Source organism: Apostichopus japonicus, chromosome 20 (genome assembly GCF_037975245.1).
Source record: "Apostichopus japonicus isolate 1M-3 chromosome 20, ASM3797524v1, whole genome shotgun sequence".
Classification (NCBI taxonomy): domain Eukaryota; kingdom Metazoa; phylum Echinodermata; class Holothuroidea; order Aspidochirotida; family Stichopodidae; genus Apostichopus; species Apostichopus japonicus.
Genome location: NC_092580.1, coordinates 34156868 through 34181016, shown reverse-complemented (window position 1 = coordinate 34181016; position 24149 = coordinate 34156868). Strand labels below are relative to the sequence as shown.

Genomic DNA, 24149 nt, shown 5'->3' with positions numbered 1-24149 from the left:
TATATTACCGTAAGTATTATAAAAGGTCAACGAAACCTCCCTTTAGCTATATGGTAAAACTGATTTAAAGAATTTTTATCTAAAAGAAAAGTTTATGTATAAAACTGATTGTAAGCAACATCCTTTTGATATCAGATGGCATAACTGGAAATCTTTATTTGATAACGTATTCAACCAAGATTCAATTGAACAGCCAGCATTCAGATTAAAAAAAAAATTGAAAATATAAGAAAGTCTCTCAAAACTAACCTTGAACTATGACATTGGAAGAACATTCGTCAGTGTTTTGAGAAATATCTTGACAGGAACAAGTCACTATCGTTACACCAAATGGAAAGTCACTTCCGCTGGTTGCATTACAATCAGCTTGAATGCTTGTGTCAATATTGTCAGAACATGATGTCACAAAGTCAACTCTTGCAGTGGTTCCTCCTTGCAGACTTGCATCAGTTATTATATTATTTTGGCAACTAGCCATAAGAGGAGTCACATCTTCAAATAATAAAACAGAGAAGACAGATTCTCTAGCAAATTTACTCGAATATGCTTATATATGAACTCATATATGCTTCCACTATAGACTTATGATGTTTTCATTTAACCCGGAAGAATTGGAAAATTGGTTTTCACATGTCATCTCAAACTTTCAGTCAAGAACGTACAACACGACGTGTATAGGTAACAGCTTTGTTAATCACCAATAAAGTTAAACATTAATAAAGCTTTCGTCAGTCTGAAATGTCATATAGCCCCATTCCAATACTTTGAATAATTTTTGTGTTTGAATGGGAGCATAAGAAGTTATTTTTGGTCAAGGAAGTAGAACATCACATGTGTAGGTATGATCTGTAACAGATCAGCCAAAGCGTTTAGAATCGTGCCAAACTAGCCAAAAATATTTCTGGTGCTTAATTGATAAAAGCATTTGTCCTTGAAAGTGTTCAGTCACTTCCCATCAAATAAACTAGGCTTTTAATTTTCATTATTTATAATGGAATTAAACTATCAAAACAAGACTCAATTTAACTGCCAGCATTCATACAACCTTATTTAAATTCTTTGCAAAATATCAGAAAGTCTTTCAAACCAACCTTTAACTGTGACATTGCAAGAACATTCGTCAGTGTTTTGAGAAAAATCTTGACAAGAACAAGTCACTTTCGTCACTCCAACTTGAAAGTCACTTCCGCTGGTTGCATTATCAGCTTGAAGTCCTGTGTCAATATTGTCAGAACATGATGCCACAAAATAAACCCTTGCAGTGGTTCCTCCTTGAAGACTTGCATCAGTTATTATATTTCTTGGCAACTAGCCATAGGAGGAGTCACATCTTCAAATTATGAAAGCAGATAAGAAAGATTCTCTAGCAAATGTGCTCAGATATGCTTCCACTGTAGACTTAACTTATCAAAGATCATCAGAAGGGACACTGCTCATTGTCCAACGCTAAATATTATACAAATTGATGGTCAAAAAAGCTATAGTAAAGTCATCTAAAACATGTTGGCAATAATTCAATCTGCAGGTGTCAGCCAAAAATCACAAAATCTGCTAATAATGATGTTTTCATTTAACCCTGAAGATTCTTCAAAACTGTTTCTCACATATCCACTAAAACTTTCAGTCAAGAACGTACAACACGTTGGATATAGGTAACAGCTTTGCTGAATGAAGTGCAACATTAATATAGCTTTGGTCAGTCTGAAATGTCATATAGACCCATTTTAATACTTTGAATAATTTTTGTGTTTGAATGGGAGCATAAGAAGTTATTTTTGGTCAAGGAAGTAGAACATCACATGTGTAGATGATCTGTAACAGATCAGCCAGAGCGTTTAGAATCGTGCCAAACTAGCCAAAAATATTTCTGGTGCTTAATTGATAAAAGCATTTGTCCTTGAAAGTGTTCAGTCACTTCCCATCAAATAAACTATGCTTTTAATTTTCATTATTTATAATGGAATTAAACTATCAAAACAAGACTCAATTTAACTGCCAGCATTCAGACAACCTTATTTAAATTCTTAGCAAAATACAAGAAAGTATTTCAAACCAACCTTTAACTGTGACATTGAAAGAACATTCGTCAGTGTTCTGTGAAAAATCTTGACAAGAATAAGTCAATATCGTTACTCCAACTGGAAAGTCACTTCCGCTGGTCACTTCCGCTGGTCGGAGAAGGCAAGTTACTGTTAGTTTGGGCTAACCTTTATTTGTGGTATGAGGTTAAGTTTAACCGCAATGCTTAGTGGTTTTTATATAGTAACAGGTTATGTTAGGGTACGACTGCTTGCTTGTGAAGCTTATTTTACTAAATGCCAGTTAAGTATACAGATAATTTCTCAGTTTTTTTATCCTTTGTTTCGAGGTAAAGATTAGTTCTCAACATAGGCGTACGGGACCATTTCGGTTTGGGGGGGCAGAAAATTTTGTGCCCGAAATTTCCCGTGACACTATCTAAGCGGAGCGCCACCATCGGTTGGCGCGTAGCGTCCAGAATTTTTTTGGCAAAATATGCCTCTCAGATTGCCGGAAATGGCACTTCTGATGCCTTGCAAGTTGCATTTAAACATTCTTTATTTTATAATCTCACGTTTAGAAATTTACACTTCCCCAAAGAGTTGGTAAATTAGAAGAAGAAAAAATGGTAACATCACTTTGACGGGGAAAACTAGTACAGTTTATTTTTTAACTCCTATTTAGTTACAATATTTACTATTTTAACACAGTACTCAGCTACCCCCAGAAAAAGATACACTGTTCAACGACACGTAGGCTGGAAAATGTCGCTGTGTCGGGTGAGACTGCAATTTGTCTCACAAAAAAGTATAAAAAATAACAAAGAATATGATAAACCTGTACTTTTAGGCTTGTAGGCACTTCCCCCCCCCCCACCATCCATGAAAAAGAAAATGTTTTTTATATACACTCATGTCTGGGATGTCCAGATATACAGTTGACTAGTTAGAAAAAAATGTTTACTGCGGTTTTTTCACTTCAGAGACTGCTAATCTCCATGCAACATGCTTGTCACCACGATTGTGAGCGGCGTTCCCTGTTAATAATTTTGGGCGATAGTGCAAAAAGCTTGGTAGCCCAGATGAGCTGCGCTTACGGTGGTGTTACACGGAAAAATTCGGGCATCATGATGCTAAATAAAGAAATTCATTAGGCCTATATTAATATTAATGTCACAAAACAAATAACACAGAACGCTCTCCACGGAATTTTCGGGCAAAAATATGAATGATTCGGGCAAGCTACTACATATTTATATATATATTTTTTTCTCTTCTTAGGCTGCCCGAATTTTTCAGGACTTTTGCCCGAATTTCTTGTCCTCTGGAAATTGGGGGGGGGGGGGCAGTCTGCCCCCCTGCCCCCCGCCTCGTACGCCTATGGTTCTCAAAGTCAAACATACTATATGGAGTTCATTTCTAACACGTTGTTTGTTTCCTGGTTCATGACTCTGTCGTTCGCTTTCCTTCACAAAGGTAACACGATACAGTGATAAATATACAATAGTGCATATATGATACATGTATCGCTTACAAGCGATCTCTGATTGGTTGGTTGGAATTCAACATGATGAGTTCATTGTCTATACACAAAATTGATAACAATGCTCAGTTATAATGGGCATAGTTTTATCGGTGAAGTTCGTTTGTTGTCCACAAGTAGAGATATGTAGGTATATTATGTTAGTGGTCGAACACATCCGTACCGTGTGTAGGTGTAAGTGCTGTCGTTGAGCCGTTCTAGGTAGTAATCGAATTGATCTATTGATCAGCGGCATCAATCCCAATTGAAAAGTGGGTGGTGGGACGGACTTATAACTGAAAGAGTGACTGCGAGCGCCCTGGCGCAAAGCCTTCAACCGTTGGGGTCACGTGTGACAAGTGAAACAAAACCATTTGAAATAAAGATACACCAGGGGCGTAGCCTTGGTAGAATCCCTAGGGGACAGGGGGCAGTTGAGGAACATTGAAAAACATTAATTTTCGTCCAAATGTTACATAGTGATGCTTTGATGTGCTTATATACTAGGGCCTCTTTTAAGAAATGTTTAGTGGGTGGGCGCCACCGTCAGTTTGCGAGCCGAGTAGCAGGAACATTTTTGCCAAATATGCATCCCAGATTGCCGGAAATGGCACTGACAGAAAAAAATCTCTCCTTTTCATATATAATGTAGGTTATATGTTACCAAGCAACATATTTTTTTAATTTTCCAAATAGCACACCGGAAAGTTATAAAAAAGGGAATTAAAACATCGTTTTTTCGTCTCCGTAATTGATACGAATTTAGGAATTTGCAAACACTGCAACGACCTTGAACAGCCCTCAAGTCAGTGAATGACGTCACTGTGATGATCTTTTCTGTTGTGCACTGTTCAGTACGGAGCTGTGCGTGCATTTCGTGTCAGCATAACTGTTATTTTAGTTGAATTTTCCGGCGTAATGTTCAAGACATAAATAGATAACGAATATCATGGTGTTTCTTGATTACTTCACCACGTGTTTACAAGTTTTTTTTATGAAATTTGCGACGATTTCGCAACGATTTCGCAATATCTGAAGAGGTAACTCGCAAGCTGACCCAAAGTAACGTAAGTCACAAGATCACGTTGTTGGCGGGTTTTATACAGAGTGCTGTATGAATGTGCTCACTTACCTGTCAAACTGGCACAATAATAATGATGATGATAGTCTCAAACGTAGATTAGTATAACATCCGAAAGAAAATCCAAAGTTCTAAACAAAGTAGAATCGCTTGTATGCACTAGGCCTACTGTAAAACATAAACGTTCCTTGTTCCGTACGTTATTAAATCCAACAGAAAGGTTCCATTGAGCTTGAAATACAACCGCATTTGAACTCAATCGAGTTGTTAGTCTAGCTCTAACAATTTTCTCACTACATGCAATGCCTATTGCGTTTATTCACATGCATGCCTCGTGGTTTGGGCTTCAGGAGGAATCATATTCTAGCCCAACTTCACGTAGGTCCGCAAACGGTACTTTCACACTGTGCAAACATTAGTGACAGTGTGCGCTACCGTAAGTAATACTTACACGATGTTTTGTTTAGCTCGAGCATACATACGCTTGGAAAATTGAAAAAAAAAAAACTTATTGTAGAGTCCACATTCGTTCTGTTGCATCCCCCTACAAAGCAATTTCTTGGCATTTTGCTAGTGGTTTAGGTTGTTTGTCGAGTCCAATATAAAGTAGGTTGCAACTAACTTTCACACTCAGTGCACACAGATGAAGAACACTACGCCGAGCTCACTTTGTTATCATCATAATGACGTCACAGGTCACTGTAGATCACGTGATCATCATGTCGCTTTTCGTGAAAAGCCCAATTTTTGTTTAAAAAATCAACGAGTTTAGGAATGTTTTTTCAGCCTTTCCCAACATCGGATTGACTTGAATTTTAACATGTGTAAAACGGAAACCAACTAAAATACTCTTGAATAAAATCGTATTTTTTCGTCAATGCTGAAAATCACTATCGTTCATCTTTAACATTCTTTATTTTGAGATATTATCTTTTAGAAATTAACACTTCAAAAAATTGGGGACTGATATTGGCTAAGCCTATGGGCTAACAATGAACTAATAGGCCTACATGAAACATATATGCGTAATAAATATATATTTCCTTAAATAATAAGGAAATTATTCGAATTACTGAGTAAGTCAGTCGTAAACGTTCTAACTCCAAGCCTCAGGCGTAGGTCTTTCATAAACAGCACAGTAAACACGTAAAACGGATTTTTGTGATGTGTACCTATGTGAACATTGTGTGCTATTTCTTTGTCTCTATCCGCCCCCACCCCCTCCCCTACTCCTCTCCGCCCAAATTAAAGAAAGGTAAAACATCCATAGAAGGCACTATTACGATCTTGTCATGTTAGTTTGTTGTAGGGTGTCTTTATGAATGGAGCGTCAATATAGGCCTAATGTGTTGTGAAGTCCCATCTCTCTGTTATAACAGTGAAGGTGAAATAGACTGGGCAAAAATGATGGCGCTGTACAGTTTTGAATCTTTGTGAAATGCCTTCGAATCGAGTAAACTCACAGATCTCAAGAGCTATCATATATTAATGATAAAAAATGTCAAAAGCGTACTTCGTAATACAGGTAAAACAATTGCAGTTTCCCAAAAGCACCTTTGACCTCGCATGACCCACAATCTCATACGTGACCCAGCTATAGCTTCCCGGCTGCTACTGCGCTTAATTATCCCATGATAATATTTTATCTCGAGATCATATTTAATCTGAGATAATATTTTATCTCGAGATCATATTTAATCTGAGACAATATTTTATCTCGAGCTAATTTATTTTCTTGAGATTTATGATAACGGAACGTGGTCGTAGGTTCGTATAGCACGTGAAAATTAGCATTTCCGGGAGTAACGTATAATTGTTGTGGATGCGATAGTCTCTATTTCTAGTAATATAAAGCATTAAGTTTAGATGTAGGGAACATTTATACATTCCCCTGTTTCGACTTCGTTCATAATTAGTGATCAAGTGCTTTTGTTCCGTCCAAGTACGATGTATTGCATAGTTTAATAATAGCAGGCAACGTTGCTCGTAAGGCTCCATCATCAACAATGAACATGCAATATATATATGTGCTTGGCATGTATAGGCCTTGGTCTGGGATAATTAACGAATTATGTATGCAGGGCCAACCATTTCAGTTGTATTTAGTCAGGCACGGTTGCTTTTAATGTATGTGGAGTACTTTCAGCAAATTAAGTGAGATTTTTCAAATTCATATGAATAATGTATTAATTTAGTAATCCAAAGTGAAATGGATAATGTAACTGTCTACTTTAGTGCTGGCGTGTGCACAATATAGGAAATCCAAGGCTGATCAAGAAAAGTAGCAATAAGACAGCAACAGTAACGTAAGTTGTCACTGCTGAACAAGGTGAAGATCTGAGGTCTAAGAAATTCTTTGAAATCATGGATACGTGCATATTCAGTGCATGTTCAGTACATTCAGTGCATATTACGTGCACCACGGTGAGCACGTACCACAGAAGGGCATCCTTCACATTCCATATACTTCAATAACCTCCCCCCCCCCCACTCAATTAACCTGATGACACTGCGCTAACATTAACCGGATATCTTTGTAAATCGTGCCCATTTTTGCCCAGATTGTCACAATTAGGAGATCAGCCACCTTTTTCATGGGGATTTACCAACATATATGATTGACATGCATGATATAGGCTACGCTTTATCATATATCACGTCTAACCTAACGTACATTCTTATACGTATGCATGCAAGGAGCCTAGGTATTACGAGCCTAACGATATAAGTAAGCCTATATGTATGGCCACTACCAACATGTTCAATCAGCTAGTGATATTCGTGCAGTCGATTACAGCCATACATACAACCAACATGCGTTCTCTATGTTCAATTCTATTATATCAGTAGTATCAACCTACATGCCTTAAAAGAATAACGTGATAGTACACAGTCATAAACCTCTACAATTGCATTGCCATATTGTAAACGATTAATACTTTTGTGAGCATTGAATAGTTCCAGTTGGTGTATTATATACAATTGCACAATAATAACTACCATTGTGGGTATCGACCACGGTTTTGAGTCATTGATTCCGTACAGTTTGCGTGCACCTCTATCAGCGCAGGTTGTCTGCCTAATTCTAGTCTTGTAGGTAATCTTCAATGTGACAAACGGAATCATGGTGTCCTACAAAGTAATGCAATCGCTGTTCTTTGTTATAATATCAGTTTTAGCCTGTGTCATTCTTACATTTTCCAATAAAATGAGAGGTTATAATTCGAGAACGTTTGCAAGCTTTGCCGTTCGGCATTCTGAAACTGATTTATCGACTGGAAATAGATCAATAAATGTTTCAGATCGGATCCAACATAAGAATCGGACACATCTGTGGACGTGGTTCAGTTTGCGAGCATTTTGGCTTAAACAAAATATGGTACCAGAAAGATACGACTGTCAGAATGGAATTGTTAATTTTCAGAGAGCAGATATCAATTCCTTTAAATTTAGGAGATCGAAAGTGGTTATATTCGCCGGTGGTTTAAAAGACAAAAGCTTGTGGAAGAGATTGCTAGCGAAGCGTACACCACGACAAATATGGGTTTTTACTACCGACGAAAGCCCATTAACAACAATGGACTACATTCCGCCCAAACAGTACAACATTGGAAGGAACATATTTAACGTTACATACACTTACCATTCCAAATCGGATATTTCAGTACCTTATGGCCGTTACCAACCCTATGCTACCTTTAACGATGACGAAATCGACGTGGATTATCATACGTTGCACCACAAGTTTGCCATGTGGATGTCCAGTCACTGTGATACTATTTCTTGGGATCGCACTAAGTTTGTGAAGGATCTGGCAGAATACATGCCCATTGACAGGTTCGGAAAATGTGGTAACATGACAGATAAATGTAAACGAGGCTCCTCAGAATGTGGATGGCTACAACGAGACTACATGTTTATTTTAGCCTTCGAAAATAGTTGCTGTGAAGAATATATTTCTGAAAAGTTTTGGAAAGTGCTTAGCACAGGTGTGAGTATCCCTGTGGTTATTGGGGCAAAGAAAGAGGACTACAAAAGGTTAGGACCGCCAAATTCTTTTATCCATGTGGATGACTTTAAATCGATGCAAGAACTTGCTTCCTACTTACAAAAAGTAGCAAATAACTCTGTTTTGTATAACTCCTTCTTTAAATGGAAAAAGTTTGGAACCGTCAGTCAAACAGGATTTCGTGATAGGAGAATTGTATATAACAAGTCGGCTTGTTTGTTGATGGATTTTCTAAAAAATGGCGTTCTAGAGAAGAAAGAAACATTCGACTTGTACGGGTCTTCTTGGCTTGGAGGTTGTAAAGGTTGCAGCAGTAAAGCATGGATAGCAAAGTATGGCTATACACCAGGAGAGCATTTTACCGCTAACTGAAGGATGGCCATATGTGATTGTATAACGAAGTTGTTTGTCTCGTGTTTGTACAAAGATCATAATATTAAATATTGAAAATCACAGCTACAATTCCGGCCTGGAGGCCTCATCGAGAAGATCCATCACATATTACATTGGAACAGAAATACCTAAACTTCAATTGAACATAAAGGTGGTTGAATTTATAAAGATAAATGATTTGTGAACTTTTTAATCAAATTCCCTTATTTCCTTGTCTTTGATTGCAAACATGAGAACTCTTTACCAGTTTCGTCTAATGGTAGATTCAAACAAAATAATTCAATTTTGACGTGAAACACTGCGAAATTTCTTAGCGCTACTACACAGGAAAATAATCCCGAGGATAATTACGAGGATATAACAGTAACAACCAATCAGTGTGAACACCACGTACTATGTAGACCCTGCTCTGTAATATTTACGATACTGCGATATAACTTGTACGGTCTTTTTGCTTCTAGAAGACCGGCGTTATTTGGTGCAAATTCAGATTAACACCAAATATGAAAACTCGATAAATGCAGGCTGTGTTAATATCGACGGAGTTCTGACATTGTCTAACAGGGCCGTATCGCCTGCAGGTGTGGGGTGGGCAGGGGGTGGGGTCAGCTGCCCCCTGAGATCACAACCTACTTCTTGAACGTAGGCTCACGATAAATGTGAAAGCCTGGACAGTATATATGTGCACTTTCTCTTAAATTTAACGTAATGTTCATATCATTTCATCTGACTTTCATTAGTCTGTGGTGTGAAACCTCAAGATTAATATTCTAGGCAAGTATTATAGGAATGGCGGCGTTCGAACAGATCATAATGTTTATTTTAACTGCTCTTCACGTATATTTTTATTGTAGAGCGCTTCGAGAGTTTTGAGAGGCGCTATATAAGTATTACATATGGAGATGTGATGACCGTGTATATGTTTGGTATCACGAGTTTTGTTAGAATAACAATAAATGTAGAGAGATTCTGAGCCTGAACCTGCGTGAACAGTGAAGCAGTCTAATGTGAAAGTACGACTCGTAAATATATTTATAACGCCTACCAGTTCCATTGTTAGCCCCAATATCAATTTCCCAATGTTTTCACTATGAATATTAAAGCACTGCAAATAAACGCATGCCTTAACATACTAACCTGGGGCTGCGACCTTCAGCCCCTTACACGGCCCACCCGCTCAGCTACCCCCCCCCCCATAAGTAGGTCCCTTTTGGACATGTGAAGCAAATAATGACACCACAAATCTAACAACTCATTTACACCTAAACATCCCCATATGGCTTCCCCTCAGCAATTATGGGCTACGACTACCACCAGAATTCCCTAGCGTGCTTTTATTTCTTCAATTACCTGCGTGTTTATCAATGAATAAAGCAGAGCTAATAAAGTAAAGTCCTATTTCCCTCCCTCCCCCCCCCCCCCAACCGCTAAAGTGATTTTGCCGAAAACAATTTTTCTAAATTTTCATTTTCGAAATGTAAATATCAAAACCATTAGATCTCAAAATAAATGTTGCCATTTCCAGCAATCTGGGAGGCATGTTTGGCAAAATTAACATCGTTTATACGGTTCTGGTAGTGTCATGATGGCAAACCAAGTAATGTTTACAAAACAAAATAGCCCTAGTATTTACGCACATCAAATCATCACTATGTAACATTTGGACGATAATTAATGTTCTCGATGCTTCTCAAATGCCCCCCCCCCCCACCCGGGCTACGGCCCTGGTTAGTCAAATGTTTTGGGTAATTGTCTTTCGTTGGTTCGATTCCTTGTATTGCTGATCTCAGGACATCTGAACATTGCCTTTCTTTTCTTCGAAGCCTCAAATAACTTTTGATACTATTACCTACCATACACCTATTTTTATTCCGCTGGCTGCCTAACACCATAATGTTAATAACATTAACGTCAGCATTGCTAAATGTGGTAATCGTTGTTGTTTGCACACTACAGTTAGTGTACTTCAGGCTGAAAGCTAGCTTGCACGGAAATTCTGGTCATCATTTGGTCAAGGTTTACACCGGGGTTGGAGGGGGGAGGGTGGCTAGTTGTCATACTTGATCTGATTCGTGTCACAGACGTTTTGTTATTCGTTTGCATTACTAGCCAGGATCGGGATTGAGCTCACCGAGATGCTTCCCCCCCCCCCCCCATGTTTTGCAACTTATATTCATCCGCCGGTGAGTTTACCGAGCATTATCCATAGGTTAATGCACGGTCAGCTGACGAAACGACCCATTCAGATTTTAGGTTTTTTAACAAGTATTATTGGCCTGTACTAGGTTATGGATGGCTGAATAAGTTGCCATTGTTACACCGTAGGCGATCTGTATGTCTTTACTAGTACGTCACTCTCCAATAATAGCGTCATTCTTGACGAAGGGCTAATAGCGATTATTTGCTATTGGCCAACAAGGAACTCAGCAGCCATTTATCGAGGTTAATATCACCTATATTACTAGTGTAATATATGGCACATTCATGGAGCCAATCGGCTAAAAGATAGGAATTTACTTCTTATCCTAACAAAGATGAACATGAGAGACATAGGTTGTCCTCATATGTTATTATATATTACCGTAAGTATTATAAAAGGTCAACGAAACCTTCCTTTAGCTATATGGTAAAATTGATTTAAAGAATTTTTATCTAAAAGAAAAGTTTATGTATAAAACTGATTGTAAGCAACATCCTTTTGTTATCAGATGGCATAACTGGGAATCTTTATTTGAAGTTCAATGATTTATTTGTTGTTGTTGATAATATTGACTACTGTTCATAATGTATATGTTATTATAATTTGTACATTGTTTGGACTCTTGATGGAATAGTCATAAAAATATTTTTAAAAAAGGCCAACGTTTTTGACTCCCGTGAACAAAACGGTTTGCCTTATAGTAAGTTTATCTTGGTAGCACCGTTATGAATTAACACTACATTCGTGATTGAATAAGAATAAGAGATCCCTCTCAATACAAGTATATGTATTTAAACACTAGAACGCATGTACATTGCATACACATTGTGGCCTTATTTAGTTAATGTTGCAGCACGAATACTTTATTACATTTATTATTGTTGGTTTTCATGAAATTTCACACAATAAAGAGATCGACAACGCGATTGAATATTTCCCTGATTTACTCATTTTTGTGTGCACTTTCGCTCATATGCACTGGCTACACAACCAGCGAAATGAATTCGTCGTCAACAATGAAAGGTAAAATTTTCAGTGGCTAGCTATAGGTAAAAATATAATTAAATATACTTCACTATTGTAAGTCTTACAACGAAATAGTTCAAACTAATCTTGGCGATAAAGTTACTTTTACATTATTAAGCCCTTTTATTGCCATTAATTAGTTTTTACTGTTTTTTTTTTCATTTAGCATCAGCATTTTCCCTCAATGCTTGTTTTTGTTTCGCTAAACCCGTTCCGCAATTGCAGTGTTACATGTTCTCATTGACTAGACCTAAACGCCTTTAAATGTTTCACAAACACAGCTTTCTAATACCGTAACATGTAAGATAACTGTTAGTGCTGACAAAAAGTCTATTATGAGAATTGGTCTACTTCTATATTCAGTACCCTTGAAAAAATAACGTTAAAATCTAAAAACAAACTGTATAGAAATTACAGGAAGTGTTGAAAGTGGTCGTCATATACATTATATTGTGTTGCATATAATGTGAATGTCTGCGGATATAGCGAGCTGCCGACCTCAGTCCGATGAATTGGCACCGATCTACTTGTAACAAACCATTCACCTGTCAAGTCACATGATTCCGTATGTATGTTTGTTTACCACAACATGATTGCTTATACATATTTTGTAGAACGCCCTTAAATCGCTACGATGATTTTTTTTGTGGGGGAGGGGGGGGGGGGGGGGCGGGGTTGTGAATTCATTTACTGTGTTTTTTGTCGAGTTTGTTAAGTATTAAAGAGTCGGTAGTGATGGGACTTATCATTCTTACTTGTGTAGATTTTCCAGATCAACTCCACTTTAACATGTCCTTTTGAAAATATCGATGCCAGAGTCAAATCTCACAGTCTGAAAAGCACTTAAAGCTGGCAGAAGATTACCTTGTTTAACCTTGTGGTTTGATAATCGTTAGGATTTGTCTATCTTTTTGGATAAATGTTATTCACAGGCTGGTAACATAAGAACTTGCGTGTAGAGAGCATTCCCTATATTTGGGGATGTTTCCTGTGTATGGAAGAGAGAATTGCTTCAGTCTCAGTAAGATTTAGAGTTTGAATTGGATTGAAGTTAAGAGTTGCAGTTCAGGACTAACTTTTGCTGGTCCCAGGATGTGGGATGGGGTCCGGAGAGATTGAGTATAATATAAAAGTCGTTCGCCATGTAGCCGTTAATCTTTCATTATTGTATCGTAGTTAGCAGTTACCAATATATCTTTTTAACTGGAACAACTCGTCTGGTGTCTTCATTCTCAGTTCAGTGTTTGACTTTGGAACCCAACCCAACATTGATCGATTTCCACGCAGTCACGTAAACTGCTTGAGCGGTTCGGGAACGTCCTAAGTTAAAACATTAGAACTTCCTGTTCGGAACAAACTATTCATTTCGCAAAAGTATCCGATAAGTGCCACTTCGTACGAAAGTAATAACGCAGCCTGTTGATAGGTCACAATTAATTACGTAGTCAGCAGTATATGTTCTTTTATCTTACATTTATTTATAAGGAATGGAAACAAGATACAGGAAAGAAACAATCAAAGACAAAAGGAAAGAACAATGCCAAATTAGACGTTAGAAATTATCACAGACACAATTTTTCTACATTAAAAGTCACGTGTATAGTTTCCTCAGTTGATACATTTTACGTTAAAAATATTGAAAGAATATGTGTCAGATATCTTACTTACAAACAAACGGTGAAATATCTCATTAACATTTGTAATTAAAATTCTACGAACGATGGTGATAAAATTTTGTATAGAAGTATATGAATATAACAAAAACAAAATATGAAAATAGATCTAAAAAATATTTCGTTGTTAGTTTTACTTATACAGAGACGTGAAGGTGAAAACGTGGGATTTTTTTTTTAGAATTTTCTAAGGTTTACTAAAATTAGTTTGTATAAGTTTATTTAGGGACACATTGTACGAACCAACATTAACTACATAACTGCATTAGCACAATCAGGCTTTATTTAATGTTATGTTGAAATACAAGATCGAATCCCCGGGCCAATGAAGGAAAGGGCTGCAAACAACTTAAAGTTCTTACATTTCATTACATTTCATTACATTTCAGTATACTGAAATGTTTTATTACTGTTGAACTTATAACTTATAAGAACGACTTTCGGTATCATCAAATGCATGTCCACGTAGTGACTTTGAATATCAACAGGAAGATGTTCCATATTTTACGTATTTGAAACCCAAACAATAATTTAAATACCGTACAATTTTACTGTCATTTTTGATAGTATAAGAGTAATTTTACGCAGTTGTGGTCCCACGGGTTTCCGAATACACTGCGATGCTGGAGAACTGGGGGAGGGGTGAGGGTAAAGAAAGCATTCATCGTTACACTTCAACCCCCCACCCCACCCCCACATACACACCAGAGCTTAAAAAGGGATTGGAACATTCTGCTAATATATTCTCATTCGATGTACATCAAAAACACATGTTTTATTGAGAATGTGTGATTAATGGAATTGTGGAAACTCAGCTTCCTTAAAAAAAGGCTTTTAAGCTCGTCGCGGAGATACACTAACGGGTATGACTTAACGCAAAAAGAGCCTACGTACTAATTAATATACTGCCTATACTCACACTAATAGATTTTTTATCGTAATGCCAACGTACTAGTTACTATGGAGCAAAGTAAACAGTTATTCAATACGGATTCAAACTCTTATTCTTACAACGTTGCCTATACTCACACTAATAGATTTGTACTTTTGTACTTTATATTTCTAGTGTACACTCTAGTACAGAATTAGGTACTCGTACTCGCCCAACAAAGGTTGCTTTAAGAGAAGCACTGAGACATACTGCTAAACCAGTAGGAAGGCCCGTGACTACCTTGCTTGGAAAAATAAAGTCGCAATTTAAGGACATTAATATTAACAATTACGAGGAAGCAATAAACCTCGCGCAAGATCGTGATACGTGGCGGAGGTTAATCACTGAGCGTGTCGGATAGACGAGACTCAATTTACTACTTCTACTACTCGCGCTTAGAGCCCTTTACGATCATACTCATGCGGTTGTACTTGTTATACATTATTGTTCTATATAGTAGTATTAAAAAACGATAACTATAATTTGACTCGATAGGTTATTTGAAAATCTTACACTATTTTACGTCTTATAACTAAATAGTTCAAACTAATCTTGGCGATAAACGTACCTATAATTATTTGGCACTATTCAGGCCATTTACTTTATACTATTTAATTATAATCAGAAGTGCCTTGGAAATCATTCTTTAACTGACGTCATGAATTAATTTTTAGAAAACATGTAGAATTTGGCCAACCATAGAAATAATTGAGGATTTTCCGATATAATATCTCACAAACGCACCCTTTCTAATACAAACTTTTAAATAGAACTCTTCTTACGAGATTTTGAGATTTTGTCTACTTCTATATTCAGTACCCTTGAAAAAATAACGTTAAAATCTAAAATAAAAGTTTATATAAATTACAGGAAGTGTTAAAAGTGGACGGTCGTCATATACCTTATATTGTGTGGCATGCGTTGGGAGATTCTTCGGATATAACGAGCTGTCGACCTTAGCCCGATGAAATAGTGCCGATCTACTTGCAACAAACCATTCTGCTGTCAGCGGTGCATCGATCAAGTCATTTTCCAATTCTCAACAGCATAACAGAAAGTTAATTCCTTCTTTAATTTAGATTTCCATCGAGGAGTTTGTTAATAAACTGTACATGGATGTCACAATACTAAAGATTTGTGGATGTATTTGTCCACAATTACCTAGACTGTGCGAAGAGGTTTCGGGAGCATATTTCAGTTATATACTAGAACTTGGGAGCAAACTCATAGCTAGACATATTCAATAGTAACCGATAAGTGCCATTTCGCATGAAAACAGTAATATGGAAAACGAAAATAACTGCATTAAAACACGCTTTATGTAATGCTCTGGTTAAATATAACATCTAATCCCAGAGCCAATGAAAGGAAACATGTTTAGATCCTAAATCAAGAATCATGTTTTTACATTCTTCTTTTTTTGAACATTTCAGTGTATTTAATGTTTTATTGCTTTGTCGAACTTATCAACTTGTAGAAACGACTTTCGGTCTCATCAAATGCATGCTTATGTAGAGACCTTGATAATCAACCGGACGTTGTTCAATTTTAATGTAGTTAACAATCTTGAAAATCCTGACCACCGTCACTGGTAACCAGCCAGTCAGACATATATCTTTTAATATTCGTACTATTGCAGATCAATTTCACTATTACTGGATAATTGATTCGACCTGTTGTATTGTGGGTGGACAGGTCACAGGTGTAGACAGAGACAAACTGGATTTATCTATCAGTGCAGTTCCATCAGTGCAGTTCCATCGTTTCCTTCGGTCCATGTGAATTTAGGCTGTCTGGAGGTGCCTTGCCCTTTCAGGATCTTTGATTTCATTACTACCAGAACGTCGGAAAGTAACCTCGATATACCTCAATAGAATTGACAAGACAGCAAAACATGCAATTGCGATGGAAACAGGTATGATGATAACAGGTATTTGATTCTCCTTAAGTTTCATGGTTGCAAGGATCGGTACTTCGGTAGTGAACGTTACTTTCGGCACTCCTGTGATATGATAACAATTAATGATAACAGTTGTTAATCGTGAAACGTCTGGATCAGATGAAACTGATAATGAACATATCAATCATTTTAACAGGAATTATTCATATGCGGAGTAACAGGCTTATCTAGACCTATATATGCCATGCTTGTATGCCAGTTAGCTAGTAAGTAACAAACTACGAGGTTTCAAGCACAAGGAGTTGTACTCTAAGCCGTGGACAATCTTTACAATTGATACGTTTGCTGCCTTTGTGATAATATTTTTAGTAATGATTTAGTATCAATAAAAACATAAACAAAGCATTGTTACAATGAAAATTTGGTGATAAGAAACAATAGCATCAATAACGCGGTCGATGGCACAGTTAGAATGACGTCAACGAAAATAAATCTAAAAGAAACCATTAATCGAGGATGTTACTAACGTAATCGTCCGTCAAAAATGAATAAAAAGATCAAACAAACATTTGAGATCTTCAGAACCTTAATCGACCAATGGAATTGAAACATTATTGTACATCTCCAAAATTGAAATGGCAATAAACATGGTAACTTTTAAAAAAATGGGTTATAAATATTGCTTTCAGTAATCATTGATTTAGTTTTAACAGTTGAAGAACTGTCCTTATCAGTAGGGATTTCTGCCTCTGTATTAAAGTGATCAGTAATCATCACTTTAGAAGCTACAGTTGATTTAGTATCAGCAGTTGAAGAACTGTCATTACCAGTTAGGGTTACTGCCTCTGTATTAAAATGTTCAGTAATCCTCAATCGAGTATCAATAATTGATTTAGTATCAGCAGTTGAAGAATTGGCATTACCAGTAGTTTGATGACCTGACACTTCTGTAGTTAGCCCTTCAGTAGTCATCGATTTAGTGTCAAGAGTTGAAGAACTTTCGTTACCAGTAGGGGTTACTGCCTCTGTAATAAAATGTTTATTAATCATCAACTTAGTATCAATAATTAATTTAGTATCAGCAGTTGAAGAATTGGCATTACCAGTAGTTTGATGACCTGACACTTCTGTAGTTAGCCCTTCAGTAGTCATCGATTTCGTGTCAAGAGTTGAAGAACTTTCGTTACCAGTAGGGGTTACTGCCTCTGTAATAAAATGTTTATTAATCATCAACTTAGTATCAATAACTGATTTAGTATCAGCGGTTGAAGAATTGTCATTACCAGTAGTTTGTTGGGCTGCCACCACTGTAGTTATGCTTCCAGTAATCATCAAGTTAGTATCAATAATTGATTTAGTATCAGCAGTTGAAGAATTGTCATTACCAGTAGTTTGATGACCTGACACTTCTGTAGTTATGCTTTCAGTAGTCATAGATTCAGTATCAGCAGTTTAAGAGTTGTCATTACCAGCAGTTTGTTGGGGTGCCACCACTGAAGTTATGCTTCCAGTAATCATCAAGTTAGTATCAATAATTGATTTAGTATCAGCAGTTGAAGAATTGTCATTACCAGTAGTTTGATGACCTGACACTTCTGTAGTTAGGCCTTCAGTAGTCATCGACTTAGTATCAAGAGTTAAGGAACTTTCGTTACCATTAGGGGTTACTACCTATGTAATAAAATGTCTATTAACATCAATTTAGTATCAATAATTAATTTAGTATCAGCAGTTGAAGAATTGTCATTACCAGTAGTTTGTTTGGCTGCCACCAATGTATTTATGCTTTCAGTAGTCATCGATTCAGTATCAGCAGTTGAAGAATTGTCATTACCAGCATTTTGTTGGGGTGCCACCAGTGTACTTATACTTCCAGTAATCATCAATTTAGTATCCATAATTGATTTAGTATCAGCAGTTGAAGAATTGTCATTACCAGCAGTTTGATGACCTGACACTTCTGTAGTTAGGCTTTCAGTAGTCGTCAATTTAGTATCAACAGTTGAAACTCTGTCGTTACCAGAAGAGTTTACTGCCTCTGTATTAAAATGTTTAGAAATCATCAATTTAGTAGCAATAATTGATTTAGTATCAGCAGTTGAAGAATTTTCATTACCAGTTGTTTGTTGGGCTGCCACCACTTTAGTTATGCTTTCAGTAGTCATCGATTTAGTGTCAAAAGTTGACGAATTGTCATTACCAGCAGTTTGTTGGGATTGCCATCACTTTAGTTAAGCTTTCAGTAATCATCAATTTAGCATCAATTGTTGATTTAGCATCAATTGTTGATTTAGTATCAGCAGTTGATTTAGTATCAGCAGTTGAAGAACTCTTAATACCCGTAGTTTGATGGCCTGACACCTCTGTACATATACTTCCAGTAATCATCAATTTAGTATCAATAATTGATTTAGTTTTCAGCATTTCAAGAATTGACATTACCAGTAGTTTGATGACCTGACACTTCTGTAGTTAGGCTTTCAGTTGTCATAGACTTAGTATCAGCAGTTGAAGAACTTTCGTTGCCAGTAGGGGTTACTACTTCTGTATTTAAATGTTTACTAATCATCAATTTAATATCAATAACTGATTTAGTATCAGCAGTTGACGAACTGTCATTACCAGTAGTTTGATGGGCTGCCACTTTAGCAGTAAGGCTTTCAGTAATAGTCATCGATTTAGTATCAGCAGTTGAAGAATTGTCATAACCAGTTGGGGTTTCTTTCTTTGTTTTACATTTTCAGTAATAGCCAATTTAGTATGAACAGTTCATGAATATCTGTTGCATTGATCTCTAGGTGGAAGGGCGAATTAATACTTTATTATGTCATATATGTGGGTTAAAGGGAAGTTAGGAATAAACTAGAAAGAGAAAAGAATACGTACTATCTGGTCTATCAATTTAGATGAGTGTGAATTATAGCCATACTGGATGTTCTTTTCAATACCTGGATGTTTTATTCCAAATATGGTCAACTATTGAAAGAATATGGAATTTGAAGTTGTGGCAATCCTCATCAGAAAATTGAGATGGTAAGAGAAAGAGATACTGGTTTATTCTAATTTTGATTAGTCGCATTAACAAATATTTCATTCAGACAAGTTACTTTTGTTTTCTTTTTGTTTTTAACATCTGTTAAAACGATTCGAACTATTAACGTGGTTTCTAAGTTAGATCATAACATAAAGTTAAAAATTAAGATAGCGCTCGTCAGTCCGACATTTCCATCAGACCCATTCCAAAACTTCGAATTATTATTATGATTGCATGGGAGCGTCAGAAGACAATTTTAGTCAAGGAAGTAAAACATCACATGTGTTGGTAAGATCTGTAAGGATCTACCAGAGCGTTTAGCTTCTGGTAAAAAATATTTCTGGTGCTTAATTGATAAAAGCATGTATCTGTGATAGTGTTCAGTAACTTCCCATCAAATAAACTAGGCTTTTAGTGTTCATTATTTATCATGGAACTAAACTATTGAACCAAGTCTTATCTTAACAGCCAGTATTCATATAAGAAAACAAAAATTAAAATATTAGAAAGTCTCTCAAAACTAACCTTTAACTATGACATTGAAAGAACATTCGTCAGTATTTTGAGAAATATCTTGACAAGAACAATTCACTATTGTTACACCAAATGGAAAGTCACTTCCGCTGGTTGCATTACAATCAGCTTGAATGCCTGTGTCAATGTTGTCAGAACATGATGTCACAAAATCAACTCTTGCAGTGGTTCCTTCTTGTAGCCTTGCATTAGTATCTATATCATTTGGACAGCTCGCCGTAGGATGAGTAACATCTACAAATTATAAAAGCAGACAAGAAAGGTTAACTAAAAAATGTATTCAGATGTGATAGCACTGTATATTTAATTGTTAAGAGGTGCTAAAAAATAAAATTGATCATTGTCTCACTCTAAATTTGCAACAAATTGATGGTCACAAATGCTATATTATGTCGTCTAAAAGACGTTTACAATAAAGTGTCAGCCACATATCATAAAATATACCAGTAAATGATGTTTTTCAAGCCATAAAAATGTCTAAAACTGGTTAACAATTGTCTTCACAACTTTTCATTCAAGGAATGAAATCTCATGGGCATAAGTATAGTTAACAGCTTTGGTGTTCATGAATAAAGTTAAACATAAATATAACTTTGGTCAGTCTGAAATGTCATAAGGACCCTTCCGATACTTAGTATCAATTTTTTTAGTTTGAAAAGGAGCATAAGAAGAGATTTGTGGTCACGGAATTAGAACATCACATGTGTTGCTAAGATCTATGCAGATCAGCCACAGGGTTTGGCTTCTTACAAACTAGCCAAACATTTTCTGGTGCATGATAAGATAATTTCTCCGTGATAGTTTTCAGTAACTTCCCATCAAATAAATTAGGCTTTAAACATTCGTTGTTGATAATGGAAATAAACTTTCGAGAAATGACTCAATTAAACAGGAGCAATCAGATGATCTGTTTTTAAACTTCTTAGCAATATGTAAGAAATTCACTCAAACTAACCTTTAACTGTTACGGTAAAAGAACATTCATCAGTATTTTGAGACAAATCTTCACAAGAACAAGTCACTGTTGTTACACCCACTGGAAATTCACTTTCGCTGGTTGCATTACAAGCAGCTTGAATGCCTGTGTCAATGTTGTCAGAACATGATGTCACAAAATCAACTCTTGCAGTGGTGCCTTCTTGCAGCCTTGCATCAGTATCTATATCATTTGGACAGCTCGCATTAGGATGAGTCACATCTTCAAATTATAAAAGCAGACAAGAAAGGTTAACTAGAAAATGTACTCAGATGTGATAGTATTGTATATTTAATTGTTGGGAGGTGCTAAGAAATAAAATTGCTCATTGTTTAACTCTAACTTTGCAACAAACTGAAAGTCGCAAATGCTATATTATGTCGTCTAAAAGACGTTGACAATAAATGCAGTTGCAAATGTCAGCCACATATCATAAAATATACCAGTAAATGATGTTTTTCAAGCCAGAAGAATGTCTAAAACTGGTTAACAATTGCCTTCACAACTTTTCATTGTAAGAAATTCACTCAAACTAACCTTTAACTGTTACGGTAAAAGAACATTCATCAGCATTTTGAGACAAATCTTCACAAGAACAAGTCACTGTTGTTACACCCACTGGAAATTCACTTTGGCTGGTTGCATTACAAGCAGCTTGAATGCCTATGTCAATGTTGTCAGAACATGATGTCACAAAATCAACTCTTGCAGTGGTGCCTTCTTGCAGCCTTGCATCAGTATCTATATCATTTGGACAGCTCGCATTAGGATGAGTCACATCTTTAAATTATAAAAGCAGACAAGAAAGGTTAACTAGAAAATGTACTCAGATGTGATAGTACTGTATATTTAATTGTTGGGAGGTGCTAAGAAATAAAATTGCTCATTGTTTAACTCTAAATTTGCAACAAACTGATAGTCGCAAATGCTATATTATGTCTTCTAAAAGACGTTGACAATAAATGCAGTTGCAAATGTCAGCCACATATCATAAAATATACCAGTAAATGATGTTTTTCAAGCCATAGAAATGTCTAAAACTGGTTAACAATTGTCTTCACAACTTTTCATTGCAAGAAATGAAACCTCATGGGCGTAAGTATAGTTAACAGCTTTGGTGTTCATGAATAAAGTTAAACATAAATATAACTTTGGTCAGTCTGAAATGTCATAAGGACCCTTCCGATACTTAGTATCAATTTTTTTAGTTTGAAAAGGAGCATCAGAAGAGATTTGCGGTCACGGAATTAGAACATCACATGTGTTGCTAAGATCTATGCAGATCAGCCACAGGGTTTGGCTTCTTACAAACTAGCCAAACATTTTCTGGTGCATGATAAGATAATTTCTCCGTGATAGTTTTCAGTAACTTCCCATCAAATAAATTAGGCTTTAAACATTGACAATAAATGCAGTTGCAAGTGTTAGCCACATATCATACAATACACCAGTTAATGAAGTTTTTTAAGCCAGAAGAATGTCTAAAACTGGTTAACAATTGCCTTCACAACTTTTCATTGTAAGAAATTCACTCAAACTAACCTTTAACTGTTACGGTAAAAGAACATTCATCAGTATTTTGAGACAAATCTTCACAAGAACAAGTCACTGTTGTTACACCCACTGGAAATTCACTTTCGCTGGTTGCATCACAAGCAGCTTGAATGCCTGTGTGAAAGTTGTCAGAACATGATGTCACAAAATCAACTCTTGCAGTGGTGCCTTTTTGCAGCCTTGCATCAGTATCTATATCATTTGGACAGCTCGCTTTTGGATGAGTCACATCTTTAAATTATAAAAGCAGACAAGAAAGGTTAACTAGAAAATGTACTCAGATGTGATAGTACTGTATATTTAAATGTTGGGAGGTGCTAAGAAATAAAATTGCTCATTGTTTAACTCTAAACTTGCAACAAACTGATAGTCGCAAATGCTATATTATGTCGTCTAAAAGACGTTGACAATAAATGCAGTTGCAAATGTTAGCCACATATCATAAAATATACCAGTAAATGATGTTTTTCAAGCCATAGAAATGTCTAAAACTGGTTATCAATTGTCTTCACAACTTTTCATTCAAGAAATGAAACCTCATGGGCGTAAGTATAGTTAACAGCTTTGGTGTTCATGAATAAAGTTAAACATAAATATAACTTTGGTCAGTCTGAAATGTCATAAGGACCCTTCCGATACTTAGTATCAATTTTTTTAGTTTGAAAAGGAGCATCAGAAGAGATTTGCGGTCACGGAATTAGAACATCACATGTGTTGCTAAGATCTATGCAGATCAGCCACAGGGTTTGGCTTCTTACAAACTAGCCAAACATTTTCTGGTGCATGATAAGATAATTTCTCCGTGATAGTTTTCAGTAACTTCCCATCGAATAAATTAGGCTTTAAACATTGACAATAAATGCAGTTGCAAGTGTTAGCCACATATCATAAAATATACCAGTAAATGATGTTTTTCAAGCCATAGAAATGTCTAAAACTGGTTATCAATTGTCTTCACAACTTTTCATTCAAGAAATGAAACCTCATGGGCGTAAGTATAGTTAACAGCTTTGGTGTTCATGAATAAAATTAAACATAAATATAACTTTGGTCAGTCTGAAATGTCATAAGGACCCTTCCGATACTTAGTATCAATTTTTTTAGTTTGAAAAGGAGCATCAGAAGAGATTTGCGGTCACGGAATTAGAACATCACATGTGTTGCTAAGATCTATGCAGATCAGCCACAGGGTTTGGCTTCTTACAAACTAGCCAAACATTTTCTGGTGCATGATAAGATAATTTCTCCGTGATAGTTTTCAGTAACTTCCCATCAAATAAATTAGGCTTTAAACATTG

The 24149-nt window shown here is 36.2% G+C and overlaps 2 protein-coding genes across 12 annotated transcripts in view; one reads left to right on the top strand and one right to left on the bottom strand.

The window, feature by feature from the left end:
• The first annotated feature begins 7997 nt into the window (after nt 1-7997).
• LOC139961407 (glycoprotein 3-alpha-L-fucosyltransferase A-like) lies at nt 7998-9002 on the top strand. The gene has a single exon (XM_071960548.1). It carries the CDS (start codon nt 7998-8000, stop codon nt 9000-9002), a length of 1005 nt encoding a protein of 334 aa, XP_071816649.1.
• A 4701-nt stretch (nt 9003-13703) lies between these two features.
• The window catches only part of LOC139961793 (calcium-activated chloride channel regulator 1-like), a 78475-nt gene continuing 68029 nt past the window's right edge, over nt 13704-24149 (bottom strand). For 3 of the 11 annotated variants that reach the window (XM_071961308.1, XM_071961306.1, XM_071961307.1), the window contains 8 exons: nt 22840-23082; nt 21835-22077; nt 21277-21519; nt 20313-20555; nt 18504-18791; nt 17857-17958; nt 17581-17778; nt 13704-16855 (listed from right to left, as the gene is read on the bottom strand). In XM_071961308.1, coding sequence (XP_071817409.1) covers nt 16638-16855; nt 17581-17778; nt 17857-17958; nt 18504-18791; nt 20313-20555; nt 21277-21519; nt 21835-22077; nt 22840-23082 — 1778 coding nt within the window. In that variant the 3' untranslated portion in view covers nt 13704-16637. The remainder of the gene's footprint in view (nt 16856-17580; nt 17779-17856; nt 17959-18503; nt 18792-20312; nt 20556-21276; nt 21520-21834; nt 22078-22839; nt 23083-24149) is intronic. The other 8 variants (XM_071961309.1, XM_071961310.1, XM_071961312.1 and 5 more) reach the window with 8 other exon arrangements.

What these genes read in the sequence shown, in the direction of transcription:
- LOC139961407 (XM_071960548.1), top strand. Translation starts at nt 7,998, where the DNA reads ATGGTACCAGAAAGATACGACTGTCAGAATGGAATTGTTAATTTTCAG.